The 27,191-nt window shown below is 35.9% G+C and overlaps 3 protein-coding genes across 8 annotated transcripts; 1 reads left to right on the top strand and 2 right to left on the bottom strand.

Annotated features, from left to right (window-relative positions):
- The first annotated feature begins 82 nt into the window (after positions 1–82).
- LOC128677109 (uncharacterized protein) lies at positions 83–6,834 on the top strand. 4 transcript variants are annotated; one of them, XM_053757722.2, is made up of 6 exons: positions 84–261; positions 2,217–2,399; positions 2,895–3,039; positions 4,347–4,490; positions 5,107–5,215; positions 5,655–6,834. In XM_053757722.2, exons 1-6 carry the CDS (start codon positions 180–182, stop codon positions 6,489–6,491), a joined length of 1,500 nt encoding a protein of 499 aa, XP_053613697.1. In that variant the 5' UTR covers positions 84–179; the 3' UTR covers positions 6,492–6,834. The 4 variants fall into 4 exon arrangements, with proteins under 4 accessions (XP_053613699.1, XP_053613697.1, XP_053613696.1 ...); XM_053757721.2 differs by having other exon boundaries at positions 5,002–5,215; XM_053757723.1 differs by lacking the exon at positions 84–261 and adding an exon at positions 1,912–1,984 and having other exon boundaries at positions 5,002–5,215.
- Positions 6,824–10,745, bottom strand: LOC128677110 (cytochrome P450 6a2-like). Its single transcript, XM_053757725.2, has 5 exons — positions 9,924–10,745; positions 9,288–9,490; positions 8,707–8,955; positions 7,630–7,881; positions 6,824–7,405 (listed from the first exon to the last, which is right to left on the bottom strand). The coding sequence occupies exons 1-5, from the start codon at positions 10,571–10,573 to the stop codon at positions 7,212–7,214; spliced, it is 1,548 nt and encodes a 515-aa protein (XP_053613700.1). The 5' UTR covers positions 10,574–10,745; the 3' UTR covers positions 6,824–7,211.
- Positions 10,746–11,146: 401 nt separating this feature from the next.
- LOC128677108 (kinesin-like protein KIF14) lies at positions 11,147–27,183 on the bottom strand. 3 transcript variants are annotated; one of them, XM_053757717.2, is made up of 10 exons: positions 26,808–27,183; positions 26,501–26,579; positions 26,186–26,299; positions 25,742–25,929; positions 17,505–17,647; positions 17,128–17,302; positions 15,953–16,053; positions 13,966–14,073; positions 13,562–13,743; positions 11,147–13,488 (listed from the first exon to the last, which is right to left on the bottom strand). In XM_053757717.2, the coding sequence occupies exons 1-10, from the start codon at positions 26,855–26,857 to the stop codon at positions 11,269–11,271; spliced, it is 3,360 nt and encodes a 1,119-aa protein (XP_053613692.1). In that variant the 5' UTR covers positions 26,858–27,183; the 3' UTR covers positions 11,147–11,268. The 3 variants fall into 3 exon arrangements, with proteins under 3 accessions (XP_053613692.1, XP_053613694.1, XP_053613695.1); XM_053757719.1 differs by lacking the exons at positions 26,501–26,579; positions 26,808–27,183 and having other exon boundaries at positions 26,139–26,273; XM_053757720.2 differs by lacking the exons at positions 25,742–25,929; positions 26,186–26,299; positions 26,501–26,579; positions 26,808–27,183 and adding exons at positions 21,024–21,270; positions 23,237–23,565.
- Between the last annotated feature and the right edge of the window lie 8 nt (positions 27,184–27,191).

Below are 27,191 nucleotides of genomic sequence, written 5' to 3'. Positions count from 1 at the left end.
ATTGAAAGAAAACCTCTTTTTTCACATTTTTCATCGAAATAGAAAATCCTTACGGATATCGCTCTTGGTTTTCTTCATTGTCGAACATATGTCGAATCTTGACAATATCGTATGTGTTGACAAATAACAGCACCAATGAATAACCAAAATGTTGCGTTCTGTTTAATTTATAATTAAGAATGACTAATAACAGGATCCCTCTGTTAGAAGAATACAGATTAATCGAAAGGAGAGAACATGAGATAAATGGCGCCTGGAAAGGTAGGAAAACTATGGGAACTAGACTTATGCACACCTATAGGATATGAATGTCTTCGCGTGTGCCTGGATCCGATCGGGGCTATGATGCGAAGCTTGGGTTTCTACAAAAAAAACAAGATGTAAAAACCAACCGTAAAATTCTGAAGATTCGGCTGAGATTTTACAACTGGTATTTTGCTATTTAGTCTCCGGTATACATTGCGATAGACACGTTTTTTGAGTGATTGGATTGGGCCTTATAGGAGTATAGAGTTTGTGACAATTGAATCATTAGACCATTACAGCCAGAACGATTTTGCTAAAATATTTTTCGCCCTGCTTAGTACCTATGTCTATCCTCGTTCGCGTTTATATGAAACGATACCTCACTAACAAATGATTGGGATCGGACGCCATAATGACAATGGAAAGAATGTTTTGCTAATAGAAATAACATATTTTTCACATTTGCTAAAATAACCATAAGGATAAATACTAACATGTAAAGGTGTCGATGGATTGATTATCATCAACTTCTGGATTTCGTTAATGATTTATGTCGTATTCATGTTAGGCCCACATGAATACGACATAAATCATTAATATGAATTGGAGGCTTTAACGACTGTAAATATACAGCCGAGACCAACGACTATCGGACGCACGAAAGAGCTCAAGATAAAAAATGTATTACCTATATTAATATTTTTTTATATTAATAATTTTTTTGTCCCATCGTGTGACCGATCATTGCTTATCCGCTGTACCACCACAAAATAATAATGTCACAAACCAAAATTTAAAAAGTAAAGTTACAATACTTTAAGCTAACGTAAATTTTACTGGTCCAAATTAGTTTAAATCTTTGTTATCTTTACTATCGATCTCGAGTGAAGTAGCTATTGACACTGACCGTCTCCCTGGCTCGTCACACAAACCTTGAACCGTCACAAAATGAAAGTCACGGAGATGCAATTATTGACCTAGTCATATTTGGTGTCATGATTTTGTATGATGGCATCGCATATGTAAGAACACGTGTAATTAGCGTGTCAACCCATTGAACCATATAATTTTATTTATCTAATTTATCTTGTTTCTAAAAAAGTGATGGCGAGGCGATATCGGCAAATTCCTATTGACGGGAAGAAGAAGGGGAAGGCTTTTGCCCAGCAGTGGGCCACAACATCCACAGTCTAGGCAAATCTTATTTCTACTTTTAACGGGAATCGTCACTTAATAAATATTTTTTATTTATTAAACCATGACATTATCGTTTCGAGTCTCGCTGTTCATGAAGTACTTGTTAAATTGGTGTATAAGCTTATGCTGTTAAAATAAGTGATGAAAGTAAAATAATCCTTTTTTTGTACTTAACTTTAAATAATTCATACTGTGTGTATTTATTTAACTGCATGACAGACCCTCAACTCTATTCGCCATATGAATAAATGTTCTAATCGAGACTGAAATAGCTATGTATTCGTAGTCTTTTCAGTATCTGACATTGAAAGAACGAGATACAAAAAATAACAGAACTGTTCCGGGCCTAAGCGCCATGGCGCTCAGTCGCGCTCCGTCATTTTGACGTCCGACGACGGACAACACACTTACACAGAAATTGTATGAAGTTTTGACGTACGTCAACGCACGTCAGTATCAATACCTATAGAAAATAATAACGGAGCACTACTGAGCAATGGGCCATGGCTCTAATAAGCGGATATTTTTTATTAACCTGACAGTAAGCCATAAAGCAACTTTGCATGCATTTGCAATTTTTTGTTTCTCTTATTCGTAAAAAAATTAAAGAATACCTACCTACTTTAAGTTAAATTACGTTTGTCACGTTCTGCCAATGTCAAGTGCGATAGTGATAATACGTATATACCTACTTTAATTTTTTATGAATAAGAGAGTAGGATTGTGCATATGATATGCTGTGCATGTGAAGTTTTGATATGTAAATGTTTCAGGCGCACACATTCTCCTATTCTTCCTGGCCTTTATATTCGGTTGCTTCTGCACGTTTTGTTTCCACATGCTGATGTACATGTTCGACGAGAAATGCGTTTTATTCCCGAAGCTCCAGAGCCTTACCTCTCTACGGCATAACGTCATCTATGAATTCGTCCCTGTGGGAGCTAATGCTAGTGATAGTATGCCTTCTTTTTCTGTTATCATGCTCCTATAGGGATTTTGTGATGTTCAGGGTATACATACAGACAATACTGAGCAACATACTTTTCTACCCAACCTGGGCTCCGATGCTTAGCGATGCATGAGGCAATCGGGTACAATACTCAGATGAGGGATTAGTAATTACTTAACCACAGACCAAATATAGAGAAGGACCCAGCAGAAGAAGTGCACAGCAATAATGTAATGCGCCATTCTGAATGGAGCGCAGCCATTTTTTTACAGCTTCCCAGCTCCATTTGCCTCTGCCTCGCGTACCGTCACACAACTTTTTAGAGCGCAACAAGGTTCTCATAAGACTCAAATCTTTTGATTGCCAATACAAAGTAGTAGGGACTAACTGAAGGAATTACTGAATCCATCAGAATTCTAATTCTGTAGCCCAATAGAGGGCTTATGACTACAGAATTATATTCTGGTCGAGTGCATCTAACTACATTTACACCTTTTCGCAGTGCCCGTGGACTTCCTTAGTACGCAATGGGTAGAAAAAAGTGCGTGTTACTTGCCAACCTACGTTCCTCTTGTGTCGGGCATCTTCGGCCTCGTGTGGACCACCATGTTCCTCATGTGCTCCACTGGCAGCCGTACTTTATCAGGGTATCACTTTTTTACACTAATTGCTACCTGCAGCTTCGCTTATATTATGATTTAACCTATGTATGATCTCGGATATTGATTCGAGATCATAATATAGATTTTGATGTATTCTAAACATCAAAAATGAAGCAAAAGAAAGATGGTCTGCAGATGAGAAAATAACAAATTAACTAATTAAACCATGGATGGATTCCCATCCACATATACCAATAAATAAATTTTAAATGTATTTCGATAATAATTTCAAAATAACTGCATTTTTCATATCATAGTATTATTAACACGCTTCCATAAGCTCACCAAATTGTTGTTTCGCTTTATCTGTTTGTTCAATGTAATCTTCGAAACAGATTCTCCGATTATGAAATTCACTGGAAAATGAAGACCGTTACGGAACACGAACAAGGATAATTTTTATGTTGGAAATCTACCCCTAAGGGGGTAATTAAAAAAATTAAGTTTTATACGAACTTGAGAAAGTTTCTATGAAACTTTAAGCTAATGAATTGATTTTAAATGAGGCATATGAAATGAACGTAGCCGCTCATAATGGCAACTTCCTAAAATGCCAACCGCTCGCGAATCGACAACTTATCATATTGCCAACTTCTCGAAATACCAACTGCTCGAAATAACTATTGCTCAGAATGCCTACTTCCTGAAACGCCAACTTCTCGAAATGCCTTTGCATAATGACAACTAAAAATTAACTCAACAGTGCAATAGAATAAAGCAGCTAATGATTAAATACCTTTATGTGAAACTTATTTTTTGTGAAATCCAATTTAAATATTGAAAAAATCTTAAAATATTACTTATCAAATATGAGCTAGAAGAAACAAAGCGCATAAATCTGTTAGATTTTAAGGGTATCTTAAAAATAAAACACAGTAGTGTTGGTAGTGACTAATTAATACAAAGGATCCTTGATACTTCCAACTAGTAACAGCGTTATTAAAACGCAAGTTAAATGTGAATAAACTCACAATGCCAAATATTTTGCAATTGCATGCATAATATATAAGTTTGATGGATATACACACATACAAGAGCGATCTAAATATAGTCAAGGGAAATTACGAAATCCATAGCAAGCAATTATTACGAAAGCAGAAAGTGAATTAAAATTAAATGTATTTTATTTAAATTCGTATCTTACTTTGAATTTTATTATTTTAAACTTTAAGATTTCAATATCTTAGACTCAAATTAAAATTATCTCCAAGATAAACATAGCTCACAGTTTTATTATGTATATAAATATAAATGTTCTTTTTAAAAATAAGCACCCATTTTTATATTTTCAGTTTGCAGCGGCCCTGGCGCATTTTGCCTCCAGTGTTCGTATTCTCTCTGGCGATGGGCGGGGTCTGCATCTACTCGTCGTCACTCACTCACAACGGTCTGGAGGAACTCTGTCTGAAGCTCAGTGAGATCACCGGCAGCCCTACGTATTTATCCTCTATTAATATAACGTTAATTTTACCTCCAACTTGTGGTTCAGCGCATAAATATTCCGTATTTCGATTTGTCGTTGTTACCGTAGCAATTTTCGTAAATCCTCTTTCAGCGCTACTACAAATATACATTCTCCAAGGAATATTACTTTCCAGATGTCAGTCAGTGGTTTTACCTGAAACTCTTCGTTACCTAAATTTGCAGCCACGTACGAAGCAAACAAATGAACAAACTAAAACAAGCATTAGAATGTATAAGTAGATTGATGAGCGTTAGCGCGCTCGGCCTGTGATAGTGGTGGTTAAGACACTCCCAAAATGGTCGGCCATTGAATGGATGACCAAACATGTATTGAAGGCCTGTGACCCAGCAGTGGGAATATTTAAATGGCTGTTGATGATAGATAAATTACAGCTCAACTAAACGTTACTAACTAGGCGTAACAGCTGATTTTCAACCGCCCGAGTGCGCGAACGAGGTTTAACAGTTGTTGTTTTTTGATAGTTGTTCTTACACTGTGAACGTTGCTACCTTGGTATATGAGCGCCGCATCAGAGGCGTATACCAAGCTACGCGGCTCACCATACTGTCCGCTTGGTTGCATACCAGCTGCTGGCTTCTGTCCGCTATACTGGCCTTGGTCAGAGTCATCATGGTCGTCGACTTCCAGCTCGTCAGAGTCAACGTCGACCTCATTGGAGACGCTGACAAAATGCTGGTATTTATCTTATTTATATTTTGCTGTTAAGCCATGTGGCTGTTAAGCAACTATCGCAATAATCGGTCATAGCATGGATAACCATAAAGACATTTTTTTGCTTTGAAAGACACGTTAAACCGTTGGTCCCAGTATTTGGTAATTAAAATACACTAATTACATTGGCGTGTAGGGGCTACATGAGTTCGCGACACGTAACCACCACACCACCAAATTTATTTCCATGTAGCTAGCGACAAGTCGTTGTCAGCGTCGACAGTTTCATAGAAATGAAAATACTAATCATCAGTTTCGGCATCAGTCCTCAGCATGCTGTAATCGTCGCTCACTTCAACTTGCATCTTGAGAGTATCTTTCATTAATAGGTACACATATAATAAAAAATTTAACGAAGTTTATCTTTACCCATTCAATACATAAATTTTGTCAACCCTTTAAGGAACAAAAAGAAACACATGTCCGTACAGTTTCTCCAGATCGTTGGATCTACACTTCTGACATATCACTAACCTCACTGGTATCAACAGCTACCAATAAAGTCCAGTTTAAGGATACGGATATGGCTACTGACAAAAGAGATGCTGATGCTACCAATTTGATGTTTATGTTGTATTATGATGAAAAAGGATCAGTTAATCAAGCAACTTCTGACGTGTCGTTGGTACCAGAAGAGAAATTCCGATTGGAAAAACAGCGGGTACTTCTGTCAGTTAAGAAAGAGCACTATTTTATTGTCAAAATGGTTTTTGATCTTGTTGAAAATATCAGTCTGCCGAGATCATCTACGCCGAGCTCCGCTACGGAATCTCCACCGAGCCTTATCCTGGAAGTAGTACGTCAGTACGGACACTCAAAAATCGAGTCATTGAGTAATCACAATTTCGTAAAGAAAATGTCAGAATATAGCGAGGATAAAATAGAAAGTTCTAATGAAAATACAAGTGAAAGTGGAAATATTCCTCAATATGAAGGTACAAAATGTTCCACGTCAAATGTAAATATAACAGAATCAATGAGGGGAAAATTATCTAGGAAATATAAAAACCAAAATTTAGGGGCCGGGACAAGCCAGTATCGAAAAAAATCTAATTTGAAACACGTATCTATCCAGACTGAACAGAGGCGTAAAAAACTTGTGGAAAAGAAGTCTACTACCCAAAAAGTTCAGATCACAGAGCCGAAAGATGGCGCAAGCGACGCTGATTCGTCTTCAGATAATTCCGACGAAAAAGCAAATAAGAAATCTCAAACACGTAAAAAAGAAAAACAAGATTAGGAACGAACTAATTATTCATAGAAATTTGTAGGTATATCCTTATTTTTTGTATATCCTACGGGAATGACTGTAGTCTTTTGATATTTTGAATGCACATAAATCTACGTTGTACATTTAGAGCTAAAAATAATGAGTCTTTTATTTCCTTATTTGTTTGAAGGAGGATTTACCTTATATCTCCATAATTGGAAGCATAGCATAATCAAAATTTAATCTAAAAATAATATTAATTATTCACAGAGACTTTATTATCGCCTCCTCTGACATATTATTTAAATTAACGTAGGTAGGTTTACTTAGGAAATACAGTTATAAATTGCAATAAAATAACCTTGGTTAAAATTATTATTTAGTCTATTTGCATAAATTAAAAAATTACAGTACATATGTATTTGTTACAAAATAATCGTATTTCGTCATTCACACCAATATCCCTAGCATCACAAGGCCACACCACCGTCGTCATCTTGATTCCTATCGGACATCAAGTCTAATTCGTAGACACCCCATCGTGATATGGTTAAAAAAGGACTTCAAAACCGGGAACAATGTTTTTTTTAAGTCAACATCTACTTTTCTGCCCATTTTAGTTTTGTAGTCAGAAAAAAGGTGTAATTAAAGTAAGACTTTCCTTTTTATGCATTCCGCTTGAATATATCAATTTAGAAAATTCCCGACTTTGAACCGGCAGAGCAGCCATGCTACCATCACTTGTGACAGTCACTGCGGAGGCTTGCTCTGCGTGTTGTTGTTGATCTCCCTCAGCCGCAACCATACCCCGCCTTCCGCCGAGCAGACCAGGCAAGAAGGCTTTACTTTCACAGGCACAGATGTCCGTTTGTCTAGATATAGCTCATATTTTTGCAGAATTTTCACTAATGCCATCTTCGACTGGATGTAACCTTGTTTCACACCTGAAAGAGTACATTTTTTGTAATTAAATCTTTAAAAATTGTAACGCGAAGAAAAATATTTCTATTATCATTTTTCTGCAATGACCCTTTCTCACTGTAATGCAGCCAACTGAACTCTTGACAAAGAAATTAAAGTTCTAATGATAATCGATCGTAATTGACTTAGTTAAATGTTAATAGCTATTATATTATTAATATTTTATGTTATTTACGAGATAACACACCTAAACACTTCCGAGGTCCTTCACCAAAAGGCATCCACTGACAAGGGTGCAGTTTCGCCTTCTTCTCTGGAGTAAACCGTTCCGGGTCGAACTTCTCCGGTTCCGGAAACAAGTCCGGGTCCATGTGGATCGCCTGTACCGGCACGAACACCAATGTGCCCTTCTCTATGACTATATTCGTATTGGGAATAGTGTACTCCTTGTTGCATCGCCGGAATAAGGCGCGCATTGACGGGTACATTCTCATCGTTTCTGGAGAAAAATAACAGTTTTTGTGTTTGATTCTATCATTTATGTGAGCCTGAGAATATACTTAACCGTAAGTAGTAACTTAACCGTTGTGTCACTATGTCGACTTTTACCTGACGTTTTTACCTGTGGAGAGTTTTAATTGGCTCTGCCTTTTTACTGCCATTTCTATACGTAGGTATGTGTACTTAGCTGTAAGTCTTCCTAAATAGTAATAAATAAGTAAGAGAAACTAGTAGCTATTTAAATTATTTATTTATTCATTTCATTTATCAAAACCTAAAATATTATCTTTTTTTATGTTTATCTTTCGTCGAGTGGGTTGCAAGGTCAAACACCTGACATTTCATATTGTTAGAATTTCTGACCAGGCTCTCAGATTTGTTTTACAACTTTGACCGTGACCTACGGCATAATAGTATTATATGAATATGTATCATAATTTGAAATATTACTAAATGAAGTCAATTATTAATGTAATTCCAAAGAGTATCTGAAGGAGCGCAAAATATGTACTTACTCGTACTAGCGTTACGCCTGCGACTAAAAAATAAACGGTCTGCCGTACAAAACAATCACGCTCTATCTTTGTGTAAAAATTTGATCAGAATCGGTCTAGTAGTTTTTGGGTTTATCTATTCGTCACAAACAAAAATACAATCTTTTCTCTTATAAAATATACATTACATTACAGCTAGCATACATTACTCAAATACTTCGTTAAAAAACTAAAGCTGTTTTTGCAGTTTTCATAGTAGAATAGGAAATTTTTTGACCTTATCTATATTTTTATACTAGGTAATATATAAACTAAACATTACAACCTACCATCTAGCACCATGTTAAAGTAGTGCATTTCATTTTGGGCCTCATACGTGCACTCTCCGTTGTATTTGTCCAAGACATTGTTGATTTCCTCTCTCACTCTGCCCTGGATGTGTGGGTTCTGGGCAAGTTGGTACGCAGCGAACTGGCCTGTGGTGGCGGAGGTTTCGTAGCCAGCTATCATGTACACCATAGTGTTAGCGGCCACGTCTTGCATTGAGAACGGAAAGTCCTCGATATGCTTTATGTTACCTGAAACGACTTGACTGATATAGTTTATGGAAATAGAAATTATAAGTATTCCTTCAATTTTAAATTTATAGATTAAAGAATAACATAAGGAAAGTAGTTTAATTTAATATAAATTATTTTATTTATTTGTTAAAATAAAAGCATTTTTATCAAATAAATTATTTGTCTTACACATCAAGATATAATGTATAGTCAACGGTAATCGTATCAAGCTACCATACATGGAACTTTATGTGGAGGAAATAACTCCGATTTTTTTCTATGAATTTGTTTAGGTTGGTGAGTTGTTTACTTGCTTGTTGGTGTGTTGTTGTATAGTTCAATGGTCTTACCCTTTTCATCAACAAACTGTCCATTCCTCAATTCAATGAGAGTCTGCAAGAAATCGTTTCTCTTATAACCATGTTCCTCACGGTAGGCGACCGTCTGTTTCACCAGCCCGTAGAAGAAATTGGCTACCCGTGGGCTGATCCGCTTTATACGCAACTTATCGAACGCGTCCGGAGCGATGAACGCGAACGAACGGATTAAAGTCCTGTTGAACACCCAGTATCAATTGAACACGTATCTGTCACCGATTAGATCGTCAGATTCGAGGCTAGGACTCCCCGAAGCCCAGGGTTGGAATGGCCCCAGGTTCAATCTTACGATGCACCTGTACAGTACGTTGCAAAAAGATCCATCAATGGTCCCTCCAAGATGGATTTTAGGGAACTTAGTTATGCGTGGTTGTTTTCATGGCATGTAACTAGCTAGTGAAGGTAAATATCGTGAGGAAACATCTAGGTCACTCATGGTATCTAATGGCTTGTCAGCTAACTATAAAATGGAGTAGATAATGGCAAACACTGTATTGATATTGCGAAGAACGTGTTGTGTGTTTTATTCAATTTATGATGACTAAGCCGTGTCGAATACGAGTAACGAGAAAATAGGACAAAAAAAAGACTATTAGAAATAATACTCACCAATACCAGGACCGGGTTTCAAAGTACTCACGGCCTCGATTGAAAAACTCTGATTCTGGATTGTTTATCCCGTTGCATTCCACCCCGAAACCGATGTTAGCGATTATTTCCATAGCGTATCTGCCGTAGAACTCCGTGAAATTTATCGCTTCACCGTTCGAGTGCAACATGTCCGCGTAGTTCCTCGCCTCATTCGCGATACTTTCCACGAAAGGGAACATAGTCTTCAGCTTCCGTGAAGAAAATGTAGGCGACATTTTCAGACGCAATCTTTTCCACGGTTTTCCAAATATGTTGAACAGATTCTCTGCTAGAGGATCGCCCACCCCTCCCGAGTACGTTCCCCGGCCTTGGAAGTGTTCAAAATCTTTAATCAGAATATGTTTAGCTATTTCCAAGTCGTTAACACACAATATTGGCCGATGGAAAGAGTACATCCCGACGTATGGCAAATGTTTGAACTTAAAGTATATGTCGCAGTACGGCTGGAAAAACTGAATCTTTCCTTTGATTACGTCGCCTATATTGCCCCATGGGAATGCGGGTTTGGGACCGCTCAGGCCCTTCCTTGTCCAATACGTGAATTTGTATTGAAACCATATGTAAATGCATATAAGTGCAACAGTAAATAATATTAGAAACACCGCCATTTTGGTAATTATTCACTTCACTGACACTTACGTTTTGTTTTCGTTTTTATTTTATTATACTCGGTTTAATTAATTTACGATATGGATTCCATTATTTTGGAAGTGTGCGTGCGCTCTCGCAATGGTTGCGACTACACCAGCAACTGAGACATGAAGGCTACTCACTGCATGCATACTGGATCCAACATTTCAAAATGTTAAAGCTGACTAAGGTCAGCCGGCTTATGAATGAAAACACTTAAATCGATTTGATGTGACCCCTCCCTTGTATTAACTTTAATTATAGTGTTATTGTGTTGTGCGAAATTAATTTCCGCAACATTGATGTTTAATCGATAAGTATGATTCAGTCATCTAGTACGTACATATTTAAAGTTTTCTGGAAGTACATTATAATGATTTCATATAGATTCCATATCGTAAAGAAGAAATTTATTTTCTTATAGGATGACTTCCTGGTTGCGCCGTCATTCGAAAGAATATAGCTTCCTACTGAGCCTAAGTGTCCTAAATAATAATGATACCTAAATGTTTGTTTTAATTTATCTCTAAACAATTAGTTTTTCATAGGTCGTAATCGAATAGATAAAAAATATTTTTAATGTTATAAATTATTTATTATTACATAAAACGTTATAAATTTTTACATATTAAAAAAAAAACTACTTAGTTCAATATATATTTTTAGTTATTATTTATTTATCGTAATCTGCTTTAACAACTTCCCGGCGTAGTTGAACCAAATGTTGCAAGTATTCCGTAGGTGTCCTTGTCTGTGTTTCTTCCCTGGTTCTCCTAAAATTCTTCTTTAGATTTGATAAGTAATTATCATATTGATTTGCAGATATTTCCAAATCATCACAGGTGTCTAAAATTTCCCTTTCGAGTTTATCAAAATCATTATCTGGCTTATCAAATTTCAACGTATTTTCGAAGTATTTTCTTCTTTGGAGAAACTTATAACGATAAACATCTGATTCTATACTGTCACTAGAACTGAACATACTTTTATCTGATTGTAATTTATCTTCCTCGTTGGTATCCAGACCTAGGAACTCTTTATAAAATTTAATTTTTGCGGCCTTATATTTAGAATTACAATTACGTTTATATACTGGTGTGTATGTTTGTGATGAATTGAAACTCTTACTTTCTTCACTTACGCTTTTAACATTTTTCCATATAAATGAGTCCGATTCCGTTTTACAGGATTCAGAAGAATCATTCGTGGATTCTATTTCTACATCTTTATATTCTTTATCAGAGTTGGAGATATTGTCAGAGCTTAAGCTACACTTACAACCATTCTTATTATCCCACCAATTCGTTTGAGATGCTACTGACGCCGTATTGAGAGTTTCATCATCCTTAAATTTAACTGTTCTCTTATACGATTCTCTTTCTCTTGGAGGCGAAAGTACTATATTGTAGGGATATGTGCTGTCGTTTCTACCTAAAATCATGTCTTTTATTTCATCGCGATCAAATTTTCTTGGTACGTTTACAGTAACTCTTGGCAAACTATAATCTTCAGAATCTGGAAAATCTTCATTCGTTTTTGTTGTTGACGGTGTGTCGGTGTTATATCGAATTTTTATATTTTCCGTGAATTCATCAACTGTTTGGCTGGGCAAACCCGCACACACACATTCGTCTGCCATCACATCACTTGAATCAATACCACTATGATTGGTCAGCAGATCTGGTGTCATCGTTGCTTTAGGTATATCTATAGTACTTGCAGTGGGTAATTCTATGTTTTCATCAGAGCTGTGCGACTCACGATCGGTAGAACAAGGTTGAGAAATGTTAATGTTAATAACTGGAACGGTATTATTTTCTTCAAAACAACTTTTCTTTTCCATAGTTTTCAAGTATTTTGAAATACTAGAAATACGTTTTTTCCGTCTGGGCGGTGGAACAACAAATGTTTGAGTTGCACGATCACATTTAGATGTCAAATCTGTCATGACAAATGAATTTTTAAGTATTTTCGGAGTATCTGTAATTGTAGATTTATCACTAAAATTTAAACAACCTATGTTAGACCCGACTGCTATTTCCTTACATCGTGGAGTCATCAATACTGTTTCAGTAGCAGCATCTCGTTGTAAAGCATAAAAATGCCTATTGCGATATACATAAGCATCCAAATCTGTTTGTGCATCTATTCCTTGATCTCTTACTCGAGTAACAAATTTTCTTGTCTGTGTATGAGCTGGTATTCCTATTCTTCGTTTATTTCTTACTGCTCTATGACTTAGTTCAATAAGGCGTTGCCGAGCATTAGTGCATATTCTTAATTCACTGAGAGGTTCCATAATTTTTTTATCAACTACGGATTCCATTTTTGCTACTGCAGCTTCTTCTTTTTTCTTCAGTTTAGAATATAATCTCTCTGTGACTGATGCTACTATTTCTGCCCTTTGACTATCATAAAGAACAGGAATACGTGGCGTTTTCAAAGTGTTTGCACTTTTCAAATTTAGCTGTTCCTCACTTTGACTTGGAAGTGCGCTAGTGAAACTTCGACTTCTATTTGCTGGTTGCCTTTCATTGATCGGGAGTACTTCTTGTGATTTATACTGTCGTCTTTTGTGTCTCAATGGCGCAATCACTTTAAGATCACTCCCACTATTGGCTCTTTCTAGTTCTGGTACAAATAATTTGTCGACTTCTTTTCTTATTTCATTTGCTATTTCAGTGTTTTTATCCATTGTATTTATGACATCCGAACTTCCACTTGCGACTGACGAAGCGGTAGATTCCGACTGAACGTCAGTTTTCGGATGCAATAGTTCCATAATGTTACCTATCTTTGCAGTTTCTTTTTCAACATTTGTTTGATAGTTTTCTTTTATTTTAAATAGTTTCCAGTGATCGTCGTCGTACAAAATTTTACCAGTTTCTGGTATCTGTAAAAAATGAAGTAAAGTTTAAATTATTTTAATGAATACCTATGATAGGTAAGTTATTTATTAAACATACGTATCGAATGAAGTTCCTGGTAAGCTCAGCGAGTAGTTGATTGAACTGAGCTTGCAGGACAGCCTTGCTCGTGCTAGCAGCGCTGGGGTGGGTGACCCTGGGCGGGGGCAGCTGGCGCGCGCGCTCGGCCCAACGGAGGGTCGACGCTGACTCCCCGTAGCAGGCAACACTCGGGGATACAGCTGATGAATAAAAGTTGGTAACACTGAACACATTCAACATTGAACATAAAATATTAAGACAGTAATTTCTCTTTCATTGTAGTGATTTTTCAATTATGTGAAGACGCAAGGTGAATATGTATGTATCTACGTAACTTCGTATGAACTGCAAATAAGAGTAAGAACTTTTTTTTTTAAAAGCAACCGATTATTTATAAGTACACTTAAATACAATGCTCTTACTGGCAATAATAAAAGTATTTCCGCCTCCGGTGAAGCAGTCCTTCAGCAGCCAAGTGAGAGCAGAGTCGCGGTACGGAATGAACCTTCCTCGCCCACTGCCTGCGCTCACTGTTATATCAATAAATATATTTCATTTAATTTTCTATATTCCATCCACATAACTAGAAATATAAACGAAATATAAACACGTGAAAGTAGGAAGAATGTAGAAACTTATGTTCTTATTTCGTTCGATTAGTTTCTTTACAAAAACACAAACTTAATCATTTTCGTCTAGTTATGGGTTATCCATTGTCGAGGAAAGATGCCCCACAATTTCGCAGTTTCTAATCTCCACTTGACAAATGTTTTCCAAGTTGACCAAATCACATTATAAAAATAGAAATACGAAAAGAGAGAGAGAGACTTCTCTCTCTCTCTTTTCGTATTTCTTTTATTTGAGAAAGCTGTGTAACAGAAACCTTTTACCAGAGATGTTTACGCCGCGTCCCGGCTAGCGCTGAGAAAAACGTATCATTTTAAAGATTGGATAATTCGAATGTGTATCAGTGCAAAGATTCGAATCAATTAATGCATCATTTGGATCAATTGGATCATCGGATCTCAGACAGATTCAAGAGCAGAGAGCAAGATTTAGTCGCGTTACAAATGAAACGAAAATTACTTAACGCTTTAATACAATATTGTTTTAAGTTTAAGTTGTCTACAATATTGTTTTAAAAAATCGAATAAATAGATTTTTATATTTGCTAGAAGTTAGAAAAAAATCACCTAAAATCAATTCGTAATTCCTAAGCCTTAACAAAGTATGAAGGAGATTTCCTTCATACTTTGTTAAGGCTTAGGACTGACAGTTATTGTAGTTTTACTAACTGGCATATTTAAAAATCTGTTTTATTTACAGTGATTTTCGGATTATTTATGTACATTGTTCATTTATTTTTTATTATTTTTTCTATGTACCGCGACACGACTCGATGTTGCCCGAATCATTACGAACTGTTACAAACATTACGAATTGTTTCATTCATTGATTCGTATCAGTGAGCGCATCACAGAACATAGCTTCAGTAATTTGTGGTGAGCTCATTGATCCAATGATCCACTCGGAGTGAACGATTGAGATTCGGATCAGTGCATCACTTTGATGAAACGACTCGAGTTACCCACGTCTAGTCCCGGCAAAAATTTTATTTTTTTATCCAAAAGACTTGTTAATGACCTGACCTTACTACTTATTACTTGCTATACCTGACCCTTCTACGAATGTCTGACCGACATTGAAACGCTAATTGAAAATATCTATTTGTGAATGTTCTGAGTCCGCGCCACGAAAAGCGCTACTGTCGCTAACAACAACAACAACTATTCTGATCTTTTAATGATAGTTCCACATATTGCTACGGGATTTCTTAAATTGTACACACCATTTAATCTCATAATTTTCCATGAGTAAGATATCTTGTAGATTATTTATCATACTTAAAATATATTATATATATTTTTATATATTTGCTAATTTTGATAGCTTTAATCTAAGTGAGTAAATTAGATAATCAATTCCACTTTACATTATAAAAAGATGCAAAATAAATTTTAACTTCTCATAGTTTATAGCTGCGTTACATGATGTCAAACCAATGTAATAGAGATTTGAATGCATACAAGTCAAATCTGTAACTTTTTTCTAACAAATTTCTAACTTTACGACTAAATAATAAAATAACGAAATGTAAAAAAAATAATTCACAGATATTTAGTTTAGATATTCAATATTTAATTCAAAATATCAACGAAAAAGAAAAAATATAATATTGACCCCGTTATTCATAAAAGTTAAAGCATACTTTAGGCTAAAGTATATTTTGTCTCGTTTGGCAATGCCAAATTTTGTAAAGTGCAATTGTGATAAAACATATACTTTGCTTAATCATCTTTCTATGAATAACAGGGCTATAATGTTATTTTGTAACCAGGTAAAACTTACCCAAAGCAGATATGACATTACTTAACGCCACCAGCGACTTGTTGATGTTGGCGCCCTCCTTCTGCCGCCCTCCGCCGCAGCCCTCCCAACTGGCTTTCTCACTGTAAACGAGCAAAAATAAAAATTAAATCACCTGCTTAATAATCCTTGCGTTGAACCCTTTAATTTGATACCCATATTGTATTATTCGAAAAAATATATAAATCGAAAAAAATATTTTTGTCGGACAAGTAAACTACTTACTAATCCTTACATATTATAAAACAAAGTCCTGTGCCGCGTCTTTATTTCTGTTCGCGATAAACTCAAAATCTATTCACCATTTTTCAGGTTTTCACAATTATATATATAGTGTGATTCCTGAGGAAGGTTTAGGGGTATAATATAATATGTTTTTACCCAAGCGAAGCCGGGACGGGCCGCTAGTAATATTGTAAAATGCAATTTTCACCTTGTAGGTGCACCTATATGCAGGCATTTTCCTATTTCCTTGATATGTTTTTAAAAACATCGATTAGGTATAACGAAAATTTATTGCAAAAATTTGTCTTGACCGAGATCAAAGTTACTATTGACTTTTATATTGTTCACATGCATTGTACAGTACATAGTTGAACGGTGTAGAAGGACAGGCAATGGAATGTTGTGGGCATTACAATGGCTTCTAAGAATAGAAGAAGTAACTATGTATCGTATGTGCTCACGCATTACAAACCTGTGACCTTCCATAAAATCAATGTACCAACCTACATTAGTAGTGCGATTATTTATTGAATAATAAATTTAAAAAATATATATATATTGAACTTTTAAAATAGTAATTGTTTCATACTAACCACGCGTTTTAGGACAAGACTCATTTTATAGGCAGTGTCTAAAAGTCTACTTGGCACCCAAGGCTGATGTGATTCAGCTACTAGGTCCACTGGGGGACTGGGGCATTGCACTGGATCTACTTAGTTGCCAGTGGCACGCTGGATCAAGTTCCGATAACCAATTGGCTAATATCAAATTTTCCCGTGAAATAACTCAATACATCCAAGGCACGCTACATAAATTGAACGGTGATGAGTACTAGAGGAAGCGAGTGATATTTTTCAGGATCGTGACAAATGGATATCCCTAGTATCCCTTTGGGAAACTAACCTTTGGCGTAATAATAATATGTTCCTTACCTCCCAGCAAGATCAGCGAGATGTAAAGTAGCGGTGGGGGTGCTAAGTTCCAGCAACGCGTGAGACCTGGAGGAAGTAGAGTTCCTCCTGGTCGCTGCCGTGCGCCGGCGACGAGTACCCTCGTTGACCAAGGTTAATAACGCAGTGACGTCATTGACTGACACTCGACGAAGATCTGGAAATTTAATTTCCCTTTAGACGAACACTATCCTCTCACGTAATCTACCAGCGGTGATATGAGAGGATATAAGGAATATGCTTTGTTCGCAACGGCCAGAGCTTCGTTGTCATGTATGTACGTACATAGGTACTGAATGTTTCTCCGTTCCATCTTTCTTCCTATTTGTAGGAAGCAGGATAGGTTACAGAACACTCACTCTGCACGTAGGGCCCCCTGTCCGGGTGCTCGCGCACGCGCAGGTCCTTCCGCGCGTTGCCCCGGCGCCGCGGCAACGAATGACAGGTCTGCACCACCTCGCCCAGCAGGTCGTGCACGCGCTCGTTGTAGATCTCTAGGAAACTGCAATTAAACTGGCCGTGAAGCTTAAAATCTTTATTTTGATTTTTATATCTGTTTTTCACTCCGTGGGAATGCGTAGGCTTATGCGTGTTGTTCAGATTATTTCACCTATTTGAGTTTACACTCAATAAATTAATGGTAGATAATAATTATGCAAAAAAGTCTATAATATGCTGGCCACGCCCGAGCACCTAAGGAAATCATCTAAGAACGTCATATGAATATATTTTACTTACTTTTACATACATCTCTTTTGTTTTAGAAATAGACATATAAATAATCAATTCGTACCATAAAACAATGATAGACATTATTATTGATTTAATTCTAAGAATTCTATAAATCAGAAGCCATTGATAGGTACAATGTACCTGTCGCAAATGTGATGAACTACGCTGACCTACACTTTATACTACTGATTTTTAATCCTCCAATTCGACTTGACCTCTACAATCGTTCACAATTAAAGTATGTATTACGTAGAGCACATTTTGTCCTTGGCATCGAACGATGGGCCCAATATGCATAGCCTAGTGGACTAGTGACGCAACCAAGCTTCTTTCGATTTTGCAAGCTGCGTTTACGCATTCGAAACGTGGAATTTACTTGATTACTCTTTAAATAGCATACGTGTAATTGCACAATCTATAGTTACTTCAATTTTAATAATACTTAAGTAGCTTTGACTGGCTTGCATGAATATCGCTGAATAACATGAAGAAACTTTTAATGAATGGACAACACTCTTTTCGGTAGAAAAATTATCAAAGGTTCTTGAACCTTGAAAATCATCTAAATTCGTATTCAAATTCAAATTTCTAAATATATGTTTGAATTATTACATTACCATGGTGAAAATAGATGCTACTTTTTTCCCGGACAAACCCGCGGATAACTATTTCAATTTTAAAGATATTTAGATTTATTTATTCGGAAACTTGTAGCTTTACATTATTTATCCCAAATGTCTGCGCTGGCAACCTTCAACTTGAAAACTAAATAAAGTAGTTTATTTAATAACCCTTTGTCACGATCTCTATGCTAATAAGATTTTAATGAACCGCCTTCCGTGAGCAGTAACAAACGAGCAAACAGCTGACACTATGAAAGTGGAATAGAACTGGCTTCCTTGCAATTTCCGGGGTTAAATGTGAAGTGAAAAAAGTAAAATGTGAATAGTACCTATCTTTCTCCATAATCGTTTACTTTATCTACAATCTGTGCCCATGATATTATATTGTACCTACATAATATTCAATACGATGTTTTGTTTGTCCTATACTAAGTAGGTACCTAGGTACTCTTTATTATGCTGTGCCATAGCGCCAAGGTACTAAATTTTAATTACAACATTTACATATTTTTAGGCTGTATCTATTCGCAAAGAAGTTACGAAGTAAGTAGGTATATATAAATTACTAGCGGCCCGTCCCGGCTTCGCTCGAGTAAAACCATATTAAAGTATACATCTAAAAAATCAGGACATGACACTATATCTATTGATGAAAACCGCATGAAAATCCGTGCAGTAGTTTTAGAGTTTATCGCGAACAGACAGACCATAGATCAAAAAAAGAAAAAAAATACCCAGGGTACTGGGCGTTGACATTCTTTTCTATTCAAATCTTTCAAGCAATTTTTGCGAGGGGAAGGGTTACACGTTTTCATAATGAAACATTCCTGTTTGACGAATCTTGGATTTATCCAACAGATTCTTGTTTATAACTAAAGCAAGCTGGCGAAAAAATTGTAAACAATGGATTTTTAATAAAATATGTGAAATGTGTATTAAATGTTCGCAACATTTATGGCAGCAAACTGAAGAACGTGGCATGACGGCTGCTATTTATTCATTCGCACAGTCGACTTGATCTAGCTAGGAATCTGAGTCCATGTAGTTGTTACCCATAATATGTAAAGATAATGACAATAGCGAGCCAAAGCCAAATTTTTAATACCTCTTTCTTTTCTGATATCATCCATATTCTATCCAAAATACTTAATTTACTTAGTTTCGACATTAATAGTAATAGTATCGTAATATTTTTTATATATTTTATTATTCGGTTACGCAAGCCAACCACATGTACCTACAATTACCTCTATATTTTAAATTACTTTATTGTATTAATCTTTCACCTCTTATAACTAGAATGAACTTGTTCATATTTTGCCATATGATTACTAGAACTGACTGACGTCATTCCCGTGACATTACCCTCTCAAAACAATTATGAGTTCAGAAAATTAATAAGCAGTATAAAAAATTAATCACATGTTAATTGACTATATAAAACCCGGTCAAGTACGCGTCAGACTTGTCCATAAAGGTTCCGTAAAACATTTTTGTTACGTTCCTTTATATATTTACGGCTTTCGGAAATTTTCCCTTGTGTTTCTGATTTTTTTGAGCCCTTACCCAAATTTCATAATTCTAGATCAACGAAATGGTTTTGATTCCCTTGTGAACTAAGTATGTACCTATCTAAGTATAGGAGGATATGTAAAATATAAGGCGAGAATTGTCGTCTTAAAATATAAAAGTATACAAGTTTTATAAGTTCTTGAATGCATAAATTTTTAATAAATATATTTTCTTGTATCACAAAAGTATTTGTATACGCTAATTCATATTTGATTATATTATATTCGCAAGTAACTCTTCAAAGATATATTAAGTATTGTACGACATTGCTTATTAGTTTATGTACGAGTATCTACCTACCGTTAGTTACAAATGAAGAATTTAAAATTACTTACCTATTTATAAACCTACTAAATATTGGCTTATGACCTACATTCTTTATTTTTTATTAAAACTGGTTTATCATTCGTGTTTTAACGGAGATAATATATAATTATAAACACATAACGTTTGTTAATGAGATACACAAGTCAATAGTTCAAAATAGGTACCTACTTATATCAATTAAGCAATTGATCACAATAGTGTTGCAATAATTGAATAGGGTAAGCGTACCAGTGAATGAAACCTTAATGAAATTCTCAACTTTGTAATTTGATAAATAATACTATTTCAATATTCTTACATCCTGACGTCTACAATGGTGACCTCTAACTATTTAAGATTTATGAAAACGAGTCTTCAAAATTGTATTTAGAACAATTATCAAAATATTTGATAAAATAGCTGAAAATACCCTGAATCACCAGTGAAAGAACGCCATTTTCAATTAACTGAAAGCAATAAAACTCAGTAAATGAACACAAATATTGTATTTATAAAATAATCAAAAACATAAATGTTTTAAAAACATTTGACAGTAATTAATACAACAAACTTAAGCTTAAGCTAATTAGTTTTAATATTAAAAATAGACCAAAAATATATTTGAGTCTTAAACTTTTAACTCACATGACAACATAATTAAAGTGTTCTCGGTCTTCTTCGAATGTTAGTTCCGACATTGGGCTCATTTTTCGTTGCCATGGTACTTTATTGTTGATTTTGTTGTGTAGAGTTGACTTTGATATGTTATACATTTTGTTCGCCTTATTTATACTAAATTCACCTCTGAGTATAGCATTAAGTGCTTTGTCCAGTGTCTCTTGGGTGTACCGAAATCTAGTATAAGACTTTTGATGGGATCCATTGTGTGTGTCTAAAAAGATAGAAAACTTTTTTATAAAAACAGTATGTAACTATGTTGACTCAGCATAACGGGCCATCAGTCCATTATTGATAGTTAATATCTAGGTACTTAATTACTTGGATTTGAAAGTAAAATTTGATACCGTTCATTTATTGGTTCAATAAAAGTTGAAACACCAGTAATTGAACACCTCAGTTTTCCTTAATCCAATCTCTGGATTTTAAAAACTAATGAAAGATCACCTATGTTCCAACACTAGCCAAAAGATTAGAAATCGTTTTTGGAACGTAATTTATAAAATTGAACTTTTGTACCATAAGCGTAAGTTGGGTTATCAATAAATCTTTGAATAGTCAACGTTCCGGTGAATGAACCGCATGTTCATTCACTAGGGTTTTGGCAATTTATTGAACTAGTGCATGAACACGTGTTTTATTCAAATAATTCTCAGAAAAATGATAAAAATTGTCTGGAAATATAAGCATTAAGTCATATATTACCTTTATCTGAAAAAAAATATGTATACTCTTAAAATATGATGGCAAAACTACGATAAGAAAGGCAGTGTCTTACCTGACGCCTAAATTCTTGCCCATACAAAATATTTTTAGTAGCACACCTTAACTTTACCTCGACACCATGTCATGTTCGAAGTAATGTTCCCAACGAAATTAAAATTCTTGTTTACGATAGAAATTGATTGTTTTCTTATTTTGGATAAAAAATTGTGTTTTGTTCATTCACTGGGGTGTGTTAATTCACTGGTACACTTACCCTATATAATGGAAACATTCAATCTTTCAGATCGTTCCTGCTCATGTTTATAAGTACCTATGTAAATTCCAATGCGTCTCGCAAAGACACCTAACATGACTCATTAATACCGCCATTTAACGGCAAGTAGTCGCATACACAACTAAGTATTTACTTAGTTGTGTATTTAGTAAATTTAAGACACGTAATAGTGTCAGACAAAAATAGTTTATTTTATAGTTTTCTATTCGCTTTCTTTCATTAGATAAATATTCAATTTGAAGTTACGATGAAAGTTTAGTTGGCAATTTTGGTAAATTCAGCGAATAACAAAAGCTATTACAGATAGCGTGGCGAAAATCATTTCAACATGGATTGTAGACACCCGCATACAGGTGCAAATAAAAATGAACAGGGTGAATGCTCTATGTTTTGTTTATAAAAATAACACCTTAGTCGATTTTTAGGGTTTAAAAAGTTATTGACTAAATACATGAAATTTAATTTTACAAAATAGTTAAAGGAAAACCGTAACTAATGTAACTGAAATAAATAGGCAATTAGACATCTTCACTGTGGCTGTGTTTTTCGTAGACTCTCTCATCTCTGCATGTTCCCAGTTTCTTTCGGGGTTGAGAAGCCGCGAAGCCCGGGCCAGGGTAAAAAATCCTTAATATTTTGAATATTTGGGTGTGATTTTACGATCAGCCGCCTGCCTGACGTGAGCTCTCCTTGGGAATGCTATTGTTGTCCAAAATTATATCTTATTTTTTTCTTTTTGGCTGTTACTTTTATATTAATGACGAATGTCTCATTATTATAATTAGACATGATGCCTCAAACTCGGCCTCGGTTCAAAAATAAATCCTAAAACGGCATAACAGCCCCAAATGCAATCGGGAACATGCGAAGATAAGAGGGAGAACTTACGAATTATTTTGTCTTATAGATTTGTACTTATTGTAGTTATGAATTAAAATGAATTACTTATGCTCTTTAAGTTTGCAACATGCAGTCATTAGTTGTGCTTTATGGCTTAGTTATCTCTCGCTTAAAAACATTTACAACTTCTACGTTCAATTCACATATCACACAAATTTGTTTATTCCTCCGGATTTTTGTGATACTGTATAATTATATTTGAAATACATATCTACTTTGGACCCACTGCTGAGCAAAGGCTCTGGTATTGGATCGGGAAAATGGAGACAATTAAACTTACTTGTTATATTTTCTGGTCGAACGCGACGAGGGTGCCAACCGAAGTGGTCGAGGGTGTCGGGGGCGAACTCACGACGGGGAATGTGGAGCGATGAAGCCGTACTAACCGCTAACTAGCCCCCGACACCCTTGGAGGCACCTACCACCCCTACGTCTCATAGACACAACGATATACATACACGCTCATAGTGTTTCTGGATAATTTTGTTTTGTTTGTTTCATATAACTTTACAAAATATATATCGTGATTTGCAACAGTAGACTTATCTCACGGCATGGCATGGATAGTTTACATGCGAAGTTCACTTCAAACGAAACAGAACTCTAGTCTGTAACACACGCGTATTTTTTATTATGTCTAAACTTTCTTCAGTCCGCATGAAATTTCGATACGTAAAGGTTTTGAATCGCACATACATAGTGACATGATTTGACATTGCGTCCGCGGACACAATGTAGTAACGTACAAATTATAATTTTGCATCTAAATAAACATTACTTATACATTATTTTATAGACGTTTTGACACACCCACTGACCATAACGTGAATGTAAGAATAGTAATAAACTAATGTTAGAAAAATCGGCTTGCACAAAACAGACAGCAGGTCAAATAAATTGCAAAATTGATAACTGTTTCTACAAAACCCGGTCTGCGAAGGTCAAGTGAAATTGTAAACTGGTTATTTTGAGCTGATATGGTCCACTGTTTAAATCCGGTCATACAGTTAAGTAAGATTGCGCAGAGATTCTTCCGCGAAAATAACAAAATAAAACATACTTAAATGGAATTTACTCAATGCCAAAAAATCATATTAGGTATACGACAAGGAAAAGGTGCAACATACGGAAAGTACCTAAGCAATTAATTCCTGTCCACGACTTTACCGTCTAGACTTACACGCGGCTTCGCTCGCGTGCATTTCTCTGTGAAAATTTTCATGAAGATTGGTTCAAACTAAGTTTAGAATGTGTTTTGTTATACTACCAAACACATATGCGGCCATGGCCTCCAGATAGAAGTGTCTAGAAGTGATAGTGACTAGCGGGAGTAGGATATGACATTATAACAGCGTTCACATTAAAAATAGCTAAGTAATAGGCACAGGCAGGATGCGATAAGCCATTTGTTCTACATAAGTAAAAGTAGGTACTATAGGTACGTATTGATGCCATAAATGCAGGTACTCGTATAAACTTTAATTGTTCATAGATTCGGTTCGATTCAACACAAAAGGTTTGTTTTAAATTTGACAATTTATCGAAGTGAAAGCGTAGGTACCTAAAATCGTCAATCTCTCGCTTTATAGGTACTTACGCGCGCGAGTCCAACTCGCACTTGACCGATTTCTAGGTATCACTTATATTATTTGACAAAATTCAACGCATAAACAGCAACGTGTCACATTTTATAAACCTACTTAGCTTCCGTGAATCTATTCTATTTTGTAATCGACGTCATTAGACACGCGATATTTCCAACTGGGAATATTGCACACACCTCGGAGATATTAGTTCCAGATAACTCATGATGGCGGAAGGGTGTCGGGGTTGCGTGTCGTTGTGGCCTTGGGCTCATAGCGGTGGTCCTTATTTATATGCCAATGTAATCTAAAACAACATCGAATGCCATGTGTTGGATTCAGTCATTTGTTTATATTTTTTATTATATATTTTTTTCTCACTTCCTCGAAGTATGAAGTTCACTACTGTAAATTGTACCTAGTATTTGTGAATGGTCAATTATAACATACGGTTCCGGTACATTCACCCCGAATTCAACCTCAGCAGTTGTTTTTGTAAACTGCATGCTTCTGGTTTGAACTACATTATGAAAAACAAAACAGTCAGCACCTTAAGGTTCCGGCATCGCGTGCATTCTGCGAAGCTATAGCTCCTTCACACGGAACTAAATGTCGTTTTATTCCAACTAAGTAGTATTCAATTTTGTGTCAAGACTCAAGATAATCTATGATTTTCAGGAATCAATTTGTGAACGAAGTTACGAGTAGATCTGCTTTTTCCGTCGCCTATTGGTTTTTTCTATGTTTAGTATTACCGTTCCGAAGCAAGGAAGGACGTACTTATAAAATACAAAGCGAATCAGCTCAAGGCTGTAGAAATACAATATCTAGTTAGTTACTCGTATTTAAAATGGGTCAATGTTTAAAGGGCACGGAATCAAACAACAACACGCCTTCCGAAAATCCAAAACTGTCGATCAAGGATTAAAAAGTTTGTAGTCAAGGTATGAAAACAACGACCAGCCCCCAATCGCGCTAATAACTTTGTTTCAGTTCCGATTACAACTTTCTCTTCGATACTTGTATTGACAACAATAACATTAGCTTATGGTTCGGTTTTGATGCAAGAATCTATTTAGGTAACTTCTTTCGCGATACTGGAGGTAAAAAATAGCGGAACTGTCGTGGTTCAATTACCTCTACGATCTGGCGAAAATTAATAAATTATTAGTGTAATTAGGGGCAACCGTATACGTGCCTACCTCACAGTAAGGTCTAGCGGTTGCCAGACAGCTAGGGCTGCGCACAGCCGGGGGATAAGCCCCGGGTCGCCGTCTGAGCCCATCATGGTGTGGGTCTTGCCGGTCGCGCTCTGCCCGTACGCCAGCACGCAAGCAGAACAACCTGATCTCATGCTGAGCGTCACCTCCCGGCCAATCGCTTCGAATACCTGAGAACGAGACAGCGAAAATCCTTAACTCGAAATTTGACTCCTCTCTTTCTCTTTCGTGTTGCCGGTTTCATTAGGGGCTGCGAGGCCGTGCAAAAATAAACCTTCATTTGTTTATCATACAACCGGCCGCCTGCCTGACGTCAACCCTCATATCCGCTGCAAAGGCTATGTACCATGAGAGAGCATTCCTAATAAATTATTAGTACCTAGTAGTAAAAGACTTGAACAGGACTATATTTCCTTGAGCAACAACCTTCTCTTGCGATGCGAAGGCCGGATGCGCAGGGGAGCACGCACTGTCAAAAGTGTAGTCTGCATAGTACCGCCGCACCCGCTCGCGACTGTCGCCCGCACCAGATACATTAACCTTTAGCAAATAAATTTTATTTTATTTCATCACTTCATCGTAACAAGGACAAATTAGCGATCAAACATGCTGAAACTAACAGCAAAACAATTTTGATAGCTCTATATGCTAAATTATAAGTTTCTACATGAAATTATTATAATTTCGAAAACCTTTCCGAACAATATATTTATGCTTATTTGAACATGTATTTATACTTACTTTAATATTAGTTATAGTCACGGTAGTATCGTCTAGAACACATACGACGGGTATTCGGTCCTTCTCAGACTTTAGCTCTCTGCAAGATAAAATTTTATTATACGTAGTTTAAATGATGCAGTCAGGTGTGAGTCAGCTGCATGTCATGTTACTAATTGTCTCTCTATGATGGTGTGAATAGCAGCTCATTCAACAATTTATTATAGTCCTATTTATTACAGGTATACCTACTTGAAAATAAGGGATCCTCCCTTATTTTCAAGTAGGTTTTAAAAGTTTGAAATATAGTTTTGCTACAAGGCCTTACCTCTCACTAAACGGTCTCACTCTTATACCCAATTTAACGTTTTTGGACATGTTGTAAATTTAACTACAACACTTTTTACACTCAATCAACACACTTTTGACATCATTTTATATAGAGGTATACATATTCAGTCTTTAGTTTCATTGTAGAAACAGAAAGCGTTAGTTTCAGTCGACATTGGTTTATAAATGCAACGCAAAGCAGTATTAGAAGTCTGAAGTTATTTTAAGAAGCACGCTTCCTGCGTAAGGTAATTTCTAAGACAAATAAAAATAGATTAACGACGGGGTTAACCGTCTAAGACAAGAATACACATGTCTTCCAAAAACGTATAATGTTATAGATATTTAATTGAAAACCAGCTTTTTTCCAGGATGAAAAGTA

Source organism: Plodia interpunctella, chromosome 17 (assembly GCF_027563975.2).
Source record: "Plodia interpunctella isolate USDA-ARS_2022_Savannah chromosome 17, ilPloInte3.2, whole genome shotgun sequence".
In the NCBI taxonomy this organism is placed as follows: Eukaryota; Metazoa; Arthropoda; class Insecta; order Lepidoptera; family Pyralidae; genus Plodia; species Plodia interpunctella.
Note: the sequence above shows the minus strand (reverse complement) of the source record. Positions and strands in the feature narration are given on the sequence as shown.